Source organism: Stegastes partitus, unplaced genomic scaffold (genome assembly GCF_000690725.1).
Source record: "Stegastes partitus isolate 25-593 unplaced genomic scaffold, Stegastes_partitus-1.0.2 Scaffold275, whole genome shotgun sequence".
Classification (NCBI taxonomy): Eukaryota; Metazoa; Chordata; class Actinopteri; family Pomacentridae; genus Stegastes; species Stegastes partitus.
Window position 1 is genome coordinate 373,995 of NW_007578006.1, and position 13,950 is coordinate 387,944.

At 45.0% G+C, this 13,950-nt stretch overlaps 1 protein-coding gene across 3 annotated transcripts in view; it reads left to right on the forward strand.

Annotated features, from left to right (window-relative positions):
* Positions 1-13,950, forward strand: part of cux1b (cut-like homeobox 1b) — a 64,333-nt gene that overhangs the window by 34,536 nt on the left and 15,847 nt on the right. Inside the window, exons 7-19 of one of the 3 annotated variants that reach the window (XM_008282540.1) lie at positions 364-440; positions 954-1,020; positions 5,511-5,559; positions 7,506-7,610; positions 8,121-8,309; positions 8,587-8,645; positions 8,969-9,011; positions 9,197-9,293; positions 10,652-11,446; positions 12,202-12,285; positions 12,806-12,907; positions 13,000-13,544; positions 13,664-13,805. In XM_008282540.1, the coding sequence (XP_008280762.1) occupies positions 364-440; positions 954-1,020; positions 5,511-5,559; positions 7,506-7,610; positions 8,121-8,309; positions 8,587-8,645; positions 8,969-9,011; positions 9,197-9,293; positions 10,652-11,446; positions 12,202-12,285; positions 12,806-12,907; positions 13,000-13,544; positions 13,664-13,805 (2,354 nt within the window). The remainder of the gene's footprint in view (positions 1-363; positions 441-953; positions 1,021-5,510; positions 5,560-7,505; positions 7,611-8,120; positions 8,310-8,586; positions 8,646-8,968; positions 9,012-9,196; positions 9,294-10,651; positions 11,447-12,201; positions 12,286-12,805; positions 12,908-12,999; positions 13,545-13,663; positions 13,806-13,950) is intronic. The other 2 variants (XM_008282541.1, XM_008282542.1) reach the window with 2 other exon arrangements.

Below are 13,950 nucleotides of genomic sequence, written 5' to 3' on the forward strand. Positions count from 1 at the left end.
GCAGAGCCAAAATTTTTATATGCTAAGAATGAATCTATTTTATCCTTGTGGTTTCTGTCGCCCCCTCCCCCCTCTCTTACTCAACCCTTACTCTCTCTCTCTCTCTCTCTCTCTCTCTCCCTCCCTCCCCCTGGGTGCAGTGTGCCCCAGTGGCCAGACATTCCTGCCTAATAGGGCTGCTTAATGAGGAGTGGGTTGTGTTGGGAGGATTTTAGTGGGGAAAACACTTCAGAAATGGTGGGAAAATAGAGAATAGTTGCAGTTGCAACAAAGTGTGAACCCAAGATTTACTGACTCAGTATCTCTTTACACTGACTTTCTGCTCCCTGCTCTTTTTCTCTCGCCTCCTGTCTGCCTCTGTAGGAAACTCCAGGAGAGCCAGGATTCCATGTCCTCAAGGTTGGAAGAGGCCGAACACAAGGCCCAGTCCCTACAGACAGGTACCAGCCTACTCAGTCTGCTCAGACAGGGTACTCTTTTAACCAACTCAGATAAAGTGTTCATTGCTGCTGAAAATTAGGTGGAGCTGGCTTGAAAGCCTCTGAAGACTTGCTTCAAATCTGTAGTTAAATCCGTCGCTAAAATGTGGAAAAAACATGGCAAGTGATTATTAAGTTTTACGCTCAAAAAGTTAATTTGCTGCATCTGGACTTGGCGGGTGTGGTTTGATGAGACTAAGGCCTGGAAACATAAGCAAGTAACTTCACAACTGTCACATTAAAACCAGTGAGAAAATCACAGGCAGCGACTGAAACGCAGAAATCTCTTCCGTATGATAACACTTTTTTTCTTCGTCAGAAAATTTTGTGAGCCCATATATCATTGGAAGAAGCTGTTAAAGAAAATATGTTTTCATTGCCTTTTAAAACGTTGTCCATACTTGGATATGAGTTCACTGGAAGCTGATTTGTAGCTGAGAAACTCACAACTGACTCTTTTCTCGTCTTTCGCAGCACTTGAAACAACTCAGGCCGAGCTCTTTGATTTGAAGACAAAGTATGACGAGGAATCCACAGCAAAGTACGTGTCTCGCTGATCTATGTGTGTGTTTGCGGGTGACTTCTCCCCTCTGGCTCCTTCATAGTCTGTTCCTGACATAATCATCCTGTTTAGTGAATCTCCTTGCCTGGAAACTCCCCCCTTCTCTCCCTAACAGCTGGATTGTCTCCCACAACGCTCAGCAGCCTCCAAATCCCAGCATTACCCACGCACTGTAAATACTGACAAGGATTGTAATGTGTTCTGCAGCCACGGCAAAGCATCAAAATAGACTTTTTTTTTTTTTTTTTGTGGTGTAGTTTAAAGGGCTCTCAGTGATTCAATGCAGCCATGACGGAGAGGAAACTCATGTGGGTCACTTTGAGATCTGAGACTTAAAGCCACACAGGTTTTCTAACAGGACCTTTAAGATAAGGTGGCTTCAATTACTTGAGCCCTGGGCATCTATCATTATTGATCTCATAGTAGTGGCGGGGATGAGAACAGAAGCTTTTCCATGTCAGCACTCCACACTGTGAAGTGGCACTTTATGACATTCACACTCCTCATTCCCTCAGGGTTAGTAGTGGGAACCAGAACCACTCGAGCGTCCGAACCGCATCCAGAAAGCTGAAAATTTAACATCTCTGGGAAGAAAAACAAAGCATTTCACGGTGCTTTTATTGGTAATTGGTGCACTGCATAAACACATCGCGTTTTCCTTGAAACAAGCACTCGTCTGCTAAATCCAAGACCGTTCATAAAATGGTCAAGGGCACAGAGTGCGCACACACACAAAGTACGGCAGGATATCAAGTTGGCTTTTAAGTTCCCCCCCTGCCCCATTTACCGTGCCCCAAACTCACTGTGTCTCTCCATTAACAGAGTTGTTAAATTGATTGGCTGTTAAAAACAGATCGATCCCTCTTCTGTCTTCCTCACAATATTTTTTTCTTTCTTCCTCTTTTCTACCTCCTTCACTCCTACACTTTGTCTTTTATCTCCTGCATTGTGTGTTCGTGAGAGGAAAGGCCACAGGAAGACATTGCATGCAGTGTAATGGCACTAATCAATAGGTTTCATAGTCTATCAGAGGGCCCTCCCTGTTTATTTTCCTCCCCCATGACTATATTGCCCTGCTCTTCTACTTTTTCTACATTTCTTTACACCTCCTTTTTCCGTCCTTGTCTCTTCCTTTTATGTCAGAAGAAAACACATTTTGAAAAGACACTTATAGTAGGCCCCATTTGCTAACAGAAGCTAATAAACACACGCCCGCCCACATCCACACATGCGCACACACACACACACTCACACACACATATACAAGTGTACACACACACTCGCTCACTCACTCGTGAGCCTGAGGCAGTCAGGGTCCTTGACTATGTGGCGTGCTGTGATCTGAAATTTTAATGCAACGCTTTAAAGCACACACAAACCCTCTCTAACCCTGCACCCTCCCAGTCCTTGGAGTCCTTCCTCCGTTTACTGCTTGGCTGAGCAAATCGCCAGTGTTTGGCTGAACACAACTTTTAACCCTTTAACTGCATATATTTTGGCACCGCAAAAACACAAATGCCATACATATCATGCGCTGTCTCGCGCAGACACACACACACATACACACACACACAAACACACGCACACACACTTGCTCTAAACTTTCCACTAAGGAGGACATTGCGTGACAAATCCCCCCATCCTCTTGCTGCATTTGGGTAATCTGCCTTTTAAAATACGCACTCGCGCACGCAGACACAAACAGCCGTGGACGTACACACACAGCCTGAGAATTTGGTCGATGTTGCGGTGCCCAGAGAGTGTGAGCTTCAGCGGGAGGCGGGCCTGTAGATGTAGCGTAGCCCCCTCTCTGTGTCAGCGCTGCGAGGGCCTGACTGGCCACGTTTTACCCGTTTAGTCCCTGTTAAAGATTAATGATATATTGATCTCCCGCCTCACAGGATGCTCTGTGTGTTGGTGTGCGCACACGCAAACTCCTCTGCGGTGTTTGTGCACAGCTTTATCTGTACATAAAGGGCCTGATACCATTTTGGTTTAAAGCGTTTAATTGCTGATAATTAGGCAACAATCAATAGGCTTTTCTTCCCTGTGTCCATCTTAAGCACACACAAACACAAAATGGCGCACAACACACACAACACACACAAGACACACTCTCACAGCTAGCTTCTTTTTAAGCCTCCTCGAAATCCCCAAGGTAACACGCTGTGAAAACGCAATGTGGAGAAAGCCAAGGAAAGAAAAGGAATGGAGTGATGAAAGCTGGAGGGCAAAAAGCAAGCCAGGGGCTGGAGGTTTCGGCGAGGAAGAGGGGATAAGAGTGTGATAGAGGAGGGAAATGAAAATCTAAATCAGGGGAATATCCTGCTGGCACTGAGGACAGAGGCCGAGGAAGAGAGGGCGAAAGATGAGAGAGGGGAGGTGGAAGGAGGAAGAAGGGAGAAGAAAAAAAAAGATGAAAGGAGGAAAACGTGGAGGGCAATGGGAAGGGAACGGTTGAGGGGAAAGGACAGAGGCAGGCAGAGGGTGGAAAAGAAAAGGAACAGTTGAGTGAGGAGCAAGAGAGAGAAGATGATAAGAGATGAAAAGGCCTGTCTGAGATGGAGGAAGTACAGTAGGGGTTTAGAGGCTCTGGGCTTGTTTCAGAAGTCCTACAGTACTCACTGATGTCACTGGGTGCACCCATTGGCTTTCATGGTACAAAAGAGTGTGTGTGAGTGTGTGTCGTTTTGTGTGCACATATGCGATTTCCAAGTGCAGCTGTGTATCTACTCCATAGCTCCTCCCTGTGGCTGCTGCGTAAGCTTTGCGGACAAGTTTTGGTGGCATAAAATCAGGATTAATCATTAGGAAGGACCCTCCCTTTACTGTTCAGCGTTTGATGAATTAATTCCACTGGGTGCATTGGCGGGCCATGGACAGTTCCTGCCCTGCCCAGCGACTGACTGACTGTATCAGGATATGCAGAAAATCCCTTCCCTGTGATCTGCTTTGGCCCTCAGCCGCTAGCTTTGCCTTTATAATTCCCAAATACAGCCAAATCCAAAGGTTATTTAAGAAGACTTTGTGCATCTGTACTTTGATTAAATGATCACATTTGGAGCAGGAGCGGTGGTGTATTTGGGTTGCATTACTACCCATAAACGCTCTCCATTACAAGCTTTTCTAGCTTGTTGGCTCTCTGACCCTGCATTTGTGTGTGCGGGAGTGCGACTGAGTGCGCACATGGGTCCCGCACACTATAGCTTAAGACAGGATAAAAGCTGTTGAGGTAGTGTACTATTATGTTGCTTAAATACATACTAGATCCTTTTAACTGTTAGGGAAAGAATAAAAGCGGAGAGTGAAAAGCTCTCCCACCCACATCTGATTCTTTTTGCTGCATTGCCTGTGGCACAATGTTGACCTAATATCAACTGTGTCTGTTTTGTTAAACACATTCAAATCAGTAGTACTCAAGCCTATGGGACATAACACTGTTTCTCATACTGTGACACACAAATACAAAAGCTGCGTGGGTTATTGGGTTCACTATCAAAAGATTGCAGCGAAATCAAAAGGTCTTAATGGACGCAGCAGTGCACATATGCGCTCACATCTTTGCACTCAGCGTCGCTCGTGTATTCTTATCAGTGAGTAATGTCTTAAATAAACACGCATGCGTCTTTGCGCTGCATTGAACGGCATCCGCGAGGTCAGTGTTTCCACGCTTCCTCGTATGGCGAAATGTATTCAGAATTGATCTCGGCACAAACGCATGCTGAGGACTAATTAACAGAGAGGGTAATCATATTTAGGCAATTAAACAGTTTGTGGGGCACAACCTGGAACTTAATGCAAGTGATGTAGAAATACTAACATTAATTACGTCTGTGTTTAATGTTGTTTTTGCTCGTTGCCCGACGGTTTTTCTCCGTTGGTCCCACTGTTTGCAGAAAAGGGATAGGTGTTCACGTCACATCATGAAAGAGAGGTGGTATTTATGGGGATGTATTCCTGCTGTCTGACCTCTAGCAAGTGAGAGGTGAACCATGGCCTCCATCCAGACCATTAGTCAGACACAATCACACAGCTTCATAGCAGATTAGTCTGCTGTATTAGGACTTAGAGCTCTATTAATGTAATCCCTCTGTTTTAGTGTGGCCCGGGTTTAGGGGCTTACATGTGCACACCCACACACATAGACACACACACACGTACACTTAAATACATGTATGCACGCACACATACAAGCTGTTTGGGTTATGCAGTTCACAATCAATGGATTAAGGTGAAATTTAGACAGTAGCTTAATGGACACGGCACCAGCATTCTCTAAATGTGTGCTCTCTGAACAATCGCTCACGCACACGTGATGTGAGCAGAGTGTACTTTTCTTCCCGGGAATCATGTATTCATTTATCCATTCTTTGTTTTTATTTGTAAGCTGTGTCTCATTGTGTCCCTTTTCAGCGCTGTCACATCCCCTGTGTGTGTTTCTCTGGAGTAATAATAAATGTCTGTCTTAGGGCCGATGAGATTGAGATGGTGATGACAGACCTGGAAAGAGCCAATCAGGTAACCTGCTCAATATATATTTATCTATCTCAACAGAGTCCACAAGTTTTGCTGTTAAAATACAGAGAAAGAATGAATAAATGAGTAGAAAGAAACATGTGCGTATTGAATTAAATCTGATTAAAAGAATCTAATCTCATCATATTTTCTATTCTTCTTTTTGTCAACAAATGTCAAAACACAAAAATCGACAATGATTTCATTCTATTTACAAGTATCGTCTGTGCATACAAAGCCTGATGTATCTTTCTCTTCCTCACTGCTCTGTTCTTGCCCCCAAAAAAACAACAACACATAAATGAGGCACAGAGTTGCGCTAGGTGACATATTTCTCGATAATGTTGAATGTCGGCTCGTGCAGTTTAGAGCTGATCCCACATACTCGGTTCTGCTGCTGTAAATATTCACTGGAACACCAAATGTTTATTAATCCGGGGCTGAAAATAGTCCCCAACAAATGCACCATTTACTCTGGTTTGACTAACATTACAGTGTCCAGCTGTTGAATTATTTAGCTTAGCATCTAAAAATGGCACTATATGTTCTTGACCCCTTTTTTTTTTGTAAATATTTAAATCCTCATTAGGAACAAACAGGCCTGTTGCCGAGAAGGGGTGGTTTGGCCATTTTTTTTATGGGATTGTCGACATAAAGAAACAGCCTCATCCTTTCTAATACAAATATTCTTTTCTATTCAGAACCTGTGAAATGTGGCCTACATTAAGGAATAATGACTTGCTTATTACTATGAGGTTCGCTGTTTGTTTTACATGTTTATTACACACCTACTAAACCCAGCCAGTTGAAATAAGCCCCCTGGTGCGCCCTCTGCCCTTGTGTTGTAAATATTCCTGTGGTATCTGTTAATGTCATTGTTGTTAACTTTCATTATTAGCCCAAGAGTATGATTTGTGGTTAAAGGGGTAGCATAGGCATGTAATGTTAATATTAGCCTAAAGGTTAACGCTCCAACTATAATGCCACACACACAAACACACACACTATTCACACTTCTGATTTGAGCTTTACAGAGGATGACAGCATGGCCTCCAGCTCAGTCACAGACTTTTTATATGCTTTTATAAGAAGAAAATGGAAAACAGGATTTTTCTTTTGCAACTAGCAGCCCAACTCCCACCCAGTCAATAACAGCTCTCAATATGGTTGCAATTAGGAACGCTGTGGAATCGGCTCCCTGTAACTCCTAATGATGGCAAGTTGGCCAGTGTTGCAGATGATTCCCAACTGGAGCATGGCGGTTTAGCTATAAATACGAGGCAGCGGGTATCATCTCAATTCTCAGGAATAATTTACATTTTTTTAATTATCCAACCTTGGTGGTCATCCACCATGTTTGCTTTGCATTCTCTCAGCCATCCTTTACTCTGTAGTATATATTTGTTTATGCTAAAGGGGACTGACTTCCTTTCCATACAAACACACAGTTGGCTGGTAGAAGAAGATTATGTATTGGAAAACTTCTTCCTTCAGTTTGCCTTTTGTCCAACGCTTATGCAGTGTGGTGAATTCAGCTGTATGCTTTGCAAAAAACTATTGAGCTGAAGAAAAATCACTCCATCACAAACAACTTAGCTCTCCATGACTGCATCCTCCAACAGCCATTAAGTTACCAGATTTAACACTGACTAAACGGCATGATGGTTCTTTTTAGCAGGAGCTTTTCCTTTCTTGGTTTCTCTATTCCTTTGTTTGTCAGTCTTCTTTCTTTATCCACATGTGTTAAATTGGTTTTCCATTTTTTTCCAGTTGCTAGTGGAAAATTGAGACAGGTTGAGAGGAGAAAAGAAGGAAAAACTCTGTACACCCAAATTAACGCTGAAGTAACTCTGCATCGAGCTGCATTAAACATTAGATTAACCGTGTTTGACAGTGTGAGAACCTCCAACGCAGGATTTTCTTTTCAGCGTTTCTCCTTTTCCTTCCAGCGAGCAGAAGCAGCTCAGAGAGAGGCGGAGTCGCTCAGAGAGCAGCTGTCCTTGAGTGACCAATCCCAGCAGCTCAGCAGCCCAGCCAAGGCCGACACCGACACGGTAACGCAATTCAATTATTCACTGACACAGAGGTATTGATAGGCTAAAGATCAGCTTGGCCTTTTTATCCTAGAGGTGATTGACTGATTAAAGTTTCAATTTATGGATCCGTGTAGTCACTGATATGAAAGGTCAGGTACTGGCATCACCAGTAGTGCTTTCCAAAATGGCAGCACGTGATTGATGTATTGATTAACTGATTTATTGGACTTATAGAACAGATAGCAGATGTTCCAGACTGTTCCAGCAGATTATCGAGTTTCCTTTGGTGCTGGATGGTTGTGATTGGTTGATAAATTACCACACTTTTTTTTTTTTGTTCTGAAGGTGGGGGGCCTTTTGAAGTGTTGATTAGCATTGATCAGCTGTTGTTTTGCATACAATACTTATTGATGTATTGATTAATTTAATGTATGTGAAAGCAGGACTTTGTAAGGATGCCTTTCTGAGCACTTGTGTAAGTTTTTAGTTTGCTCATTAAAGCAAACTGTCGACCTATTTGGCCTTCAGGAACAGGCGCCAGAGGCGACATCCAACTCAAGTCTGGAGGCGGAGCTCAGGGCCAAAGAAAGGGAGACCGCCCAGCTGGTGGAGGATGTCCAGAGACTGCAGGCCAGCCTGACCAAACTCCGAGAGACCACCAGCTCCCAGATCACTCAGCTGGAGCAGCAGCTTAGCAGCAAGTCTGCAGTTCTCAAGGTACCAACAGAACACACAGACACACAGTTTTTGAAGGTATTTCAAATGTTTCATCCATACATTTCTAATAGGACTATTTCTGTATTCTTGCTGTTTTTCTGCTTCATGTATTCTAATCACACCTGTAACTGTACACACTTTAGCTCACTGTCATCTCTGTTACCTAGACTTTGAAAGTGAAATAACATCATGATATATAGAGATCCAAGGATTGCTTGTGTTTATTTATTTTCTTTTAAATCATCTTAATGTGTTTTTGTCTCCTTGCAATCAACAGGAACTGGAGGAGAAACTGCAGAAGCAAGCTGACTATGAGGAGGTGAAGAAGGAGTTGAGGTAAGAAGTCATTTGTTTGTATGTGTGCGTCCAGCACAGATCTATTTATTACACGTGTTTGATGTCTTTAACAATGTTAAACAAGCTGCGTGTCTTCATTTAAGATGGGTAACTCAATTGAGTGTCCTTACAAAGGTGAAGCTTGTATGTTTATAGCAATATAATGTGTCTCTCTTGCGCCCTGCCTCTGTATCCTTTCTTTGTCCTTAAAGAGACAGAAATAGCAAAGTGTGCTAATGCACTACATGATAGATGTGTGTGTGTGCATGTGTGTTGTTATACGGGGTTCATATGGAATGTTTTTTCTCTCACTCTTCCCACAGTATCCTCAAGACTATGGAGTTTGGAACATCTGACTCTGTGCAGGTAAGAAGCAGACATGGCACAAGTGAGCACTGGACTGTGGATATAATGTTGCACTAATTAGGTTATTGACAAAGCACGATTGTACAAAAAAGACAGGTAAAAATGAACATCTGAAGGAAGGGCTGGGAAAACGTTATTGGAAAAACCCTCATTTTAACCTCTGCTCCACCTCTTCTCCACATCAGGACTCGTCCAAACCCCTGGAGGTGCTGCTGCTGGAGAGGAACCGTAGTCTTCAATCGGAGAGCGCCGCTCTGCGCATCGCCAACACTGAGCTGAGTGGTAAGTCTGCCCAAATGTAAGGCTATTGTCAGGATTGGGTTCATCAATACCGGACAGTCTGTCTTCAGAAAACTTTCACTCAAACCAACAAAAATGAAAGAAGGCCGGAGCTGAGTCCAGTGTACGTGGGAGGTTTTGTGAGGGTTTAGCTGCAGGCAGGGCTGAGCAGGAACTTAGAGATGGCATCAGGGAAGTGCATACATGAATGTGTGCGTATAGATTCTTTTTCTCTGAGAATACTTAACTGTTTGTAAATGTTTGTGGAAATATTTGCCTCTATCTACCGATTTTTTTGTTTGCAAATGCAAAAGACATGCAAAACTTTTATCATGGTACAGAGATGTTGTTTCTTTAGCTCCACGATTCATGCAGGAGACCAAAAGGCATCAGTGATGTCTTGTAAATACCCCAGCAGGAGGTCAACCTGAACGTTAATAAAAAGGCATTACACAAAAATGAGGACACCATACTATGCCCCCTACATCAGGACTCTTGCCCTCTGCAACAGTGTTTATGGGTTTGAAATGTCATGGCTTTAGGCTTGAATAGTTGAATAGCTTTGAATTGATTAACATTCACAGTAAGGGGAGCTTACTGTCTTACTCAATCATGTTAAGTCTCAATGGTTATGCATTAGAATAATATTTCTCCCAGCGCTTATCTTCAAGATGGATTCTAGTAGTTACAAGACTGAGAAAACATAGTTTATGTCTATATTTGTTTTGGTAAATGTACAAATTTAATCAGTTTAACTTCTTTAAAAGAAGTGAAGTAAGCCCTTTGCTCAGAGTCAGCAGAGCTGCACAGTCTCTGTGTTTGGTGGCATGCATCTGTTTTCTGTTCAGCCATAAAATTTGTTTCTCGTAAGGGTTTTATTGCTTAAATTTTTTTCACTTGAATGTATTTTTTATGAACTAAAGACTATGATATTGCATCCACGATGGAATAATTCAGGGTGCGAGAACACTGCAGCACCATGAAGAGGACTCGCATGGTGCATTGGTTATCTCAGGACATCATTTTACTGTGTCCAGTTACATCCACTTTGCCTGCAAGAAAGAGAGAGAGAGAGAGACTGAGCCCTGGGCCAAGCTAGTCTGCCCAAGTGGCACAGTGTCAATTGTTTTGTTTGTCCTTTTTTTTCTTCCAGGCTGTTGCTTACAAGAAAGGTTGAAATCACAAATGCATGGGCACTTTGTCTGGGGGGGTTGGCAAAAAAGGAAAACAAAGTTCACTTATTTGGAAAAGACTTGATTAAGATAACTTTCAACTTTTGTTTTTTTTTTTTCTCTCTCGTTTTGGAACCCCTTTTTTGTTGACTCCCCCATAATGCATGGTGTGTTTGACCTTTCTTGTAGGGTCAGCCGGGCGAAAAGGGACAGAAGAGTCCACAACGAAGGAGGAGACCATGCCCAGCGATCCCTCTTCCTCGCCCCCTCCTCCCCCTCCCTCTATTCCTTCCTCCTCTCAGCTCCCCCTGTCTCGCACTCACACGGACCCCCTCAACACTGCTACCACCACCAGCAGCAGCGAAACGCACCCTTTCACTCCTACGGGCATTGGACAGGACTTCTACTCCCCTGTGTTCCCTCTGGTGGGTGGTAAGATGGCTTTGAACTCCCTGATTCAGCGGCAGCTGCTCCAGACCTTCTACTCGAAAGCCTTGCAGGAGTCGTCTGGAATCCCCAGCGGGGCTCTACTGTTCACCCCCTTCACTCCAACCCTCAGCTCCATCCCTACCTCCACCCCTGGCTCAGGGTCTGCTGCCATCCCTCTGGCAGCCAGCAGCCCTCAGCCTCCTCCAGCCAGCCCAGACATGGCTCCTGTTAATGGGAGCAGCACAGCTGGCAGTGCCCCGTCACCCAGCCACTCTGACGCTACTACAGGAAGTGTTTTGGACGGGGAAGACATGGACACAGCAGAGATTGCCCGGCAGGTGAAAGAGCAGCTGATCAAGCACAACATTGGTCAGCGTGTGTTTGGCCACTATGTGCTGGGACTGTCGCAGGGTTCGGTCAGTGAGATTCTCGCCAGACCAAAGCCGTGGAACAAGCTAACCATCCGGGGGAAGGAGCCCTTCCACAAGATGAGGCAGTTCCTCGCCGATGAGCAGAACATCCTCGCACTGCGCAGCATCCAGGGACGGCAGAGAGGTTAGTCTGGGTTTCTTTAATGTGTCTGCGCGTGGGGAAGTGTGTCTTGCATGTGTGTGCGTGTGCGTGTGTGTGTGTGTGTGTGTGTGTGTACAGCCCTGCACAGAGCCATTGATTAGCCTGTCAATATGGACTAGCTTTTTATTTTCCTTTCTCTTTCCAAACTCCCATTCTGTGCCACACCTGTGTGTTTTGAATGAGTTCCTAGTCACGCACTAATCCCAAGAGCTGCTCCTAGCTATTGTGGTCAATACGGAAACCTTTCACACATCAATAGTATTGATCGGTGGGAACTAGGAGGAAGGCAGGGGTACTGTTAACTACGGGTAGATTCGATTAGCCTGGGCCTGCTTTTCTTTACGCATCAGGACATTTCTGATTGACGGTGGTCTCAGTGGTACAAGAAACATAACAAAATTTACCAATGAGCCATAGACAGACCATGTTAAAAAATGAGACTGCAGTTAGTTTGCCCCTATTTGAAACCTGTTGTTAAATTATGAATCCCTCACTAGTCTGTCTCTAGTGGTTTTAAAATTTCTGCTAGAGGCAGAAGTTTGATTTGTACCAAGGAGACAGATGGTTGAGATCAATGCATTTATGGTACTATATAATGTGCATTGGATGGAACACACTCTCCTTATATTTGCTCAGCATTGTAAGGCACCATATAGTCTAGCTGTAAAAAGAAAAAAAAGAAGAAAAAAAAACACACAAGTGCTGTAACATAGTGTGTGGTATATTGTTTTTAACAGAGGGCTCAGGCCAGCCCCAGCTTAGCCGAATGTTTCAGGATGTTCCGAAGCGGAGAACCCTCTCCGATACAGCTTCACACACAGGTCTGTCCCCTTCACACACAGAGATTCTAGCACGTTCTGTCTGTGTGGCATGTTTGTGTTGGGGTGAACTGTATCTATGGCGTGTGTGTGTGTGTGTGTGTGCGTGCGTGCGTGCGCGCGTGTTGCCGTTTATTAATTGTGGGCAGGCATACAGATATAAATGTGCCTTGAAGGTAACCGCACAGTTCCAGTGACTTGCGTCAAAGGAAAAGCCAGCATGTGTATTTAGGGATTTTATTGGTAGTTGTTATTCTGTGGGGAGCATTTACTGTACGAACCCTGTAGCACGTGTGCATGTGTGAGCTCCAAAGGGACCAGAGAAATTATGACAATCCCTCCAGTGTAGTTGCCTTGTAGCTCAGTGGTGGGAATGTTGTTCTTTGTGCTGTGCTTTCGTGTAATTATTCGATGTCCTTATAGGCTCAATTATTGTTCGCTTTATCTACTCTGTTGGTTATCCCTGCTTTTTAATCTGACACGATTCTTCATCTCCTCCCATTCCCTCTTCCTCTCCTTCCAGGTAACATCACTGCTCGTGTCCGCACCCCAGAGGCAGGGTCAGATGAGGCCATTAAGTCCATCCTGGAACAGGCCAAAAGAGAGCTGCAGGTGCAGAAAGCTGGTAAGTTGTAGCTCCTCATCTCAAGTGGCATCGAAGATTTTACGCCACGGCTTTTCCTGTGTCTCTAATGACTTCTTCTCCTCTCTCAACAGACCTGTCCCATGCTCAACCGTCTTATGCAGGGCTGAAAGGAGGGGGCGGGGGCGGAGTAGGAAGCGGAGGAGGCAGCGGATCCGACGAAGCCATCCGCTCCATCTTAGAGCAAGCTCGCAGAGAGATGGAGGCCCAGCAGGCTGCACTGGAACCCATCCTCAAAGCCTCGTCTTCCTCCTCATCGCTATCTCAGAGGGACCTGCTCGGCTCTCCTCTCACCGCCCCCCTCCCACCTTACAACCCCCTGGCGCTCTCCCTGAAGAAGCCCCCCAGTTCCCTCTTGTCCTCGCCCTCATCCCCGTCTCCAGTCTTGGACTTCAGCACCAGTGTAAAGAGGGAGGGCCGGTCTTCTTCAGGGATCGACATGTCTGCTGACGGAGCTTTCAGGCTGGGTCGGAGCTCAGAGGGTTCGGCCCGCTCTGGAAGCGCTGGAGGGGTGGGTTACTGGAGGGAGCAGTGGTGGAGCAACATGCACACGGACTCCCGCAGGGCCTTATCTTGCCAGACAGGAGAGGAGAATCACAACCTGGAGGACTCGAAAGAGGTGAGAAGTGGAGCGAAAGCAGTGTTTATATACATTATCTGCCCCTTCCAGAGTTTCATTGCTTTGTTTGTACTTTACAGTGGTTGCATGTCTGAACATTCTCCCGGTGTGTGTTTCAGGGAATATTGAGTGACAGTCTGTCTCGACACAAACCGTGGAACAAGTTGAACCAGAGGAACAGAGAGCCATACCTCCGCATGCAGCCGTGGCTCAATGGAGACCAGGGGCAAAACACACACATCCAGCAAGCTCAGAACCAAGGTAAACAAATCACACGCCCATACACACACCAGCACACTGTATGGATTCACACAGCCATGCTCCTTGGGCTACAGCATTACTCTGAAAACCTGATTAGAGCTAGTGGCTAGTTGTTACTGTCAGTCTGTCACTCACCCCACCCTCC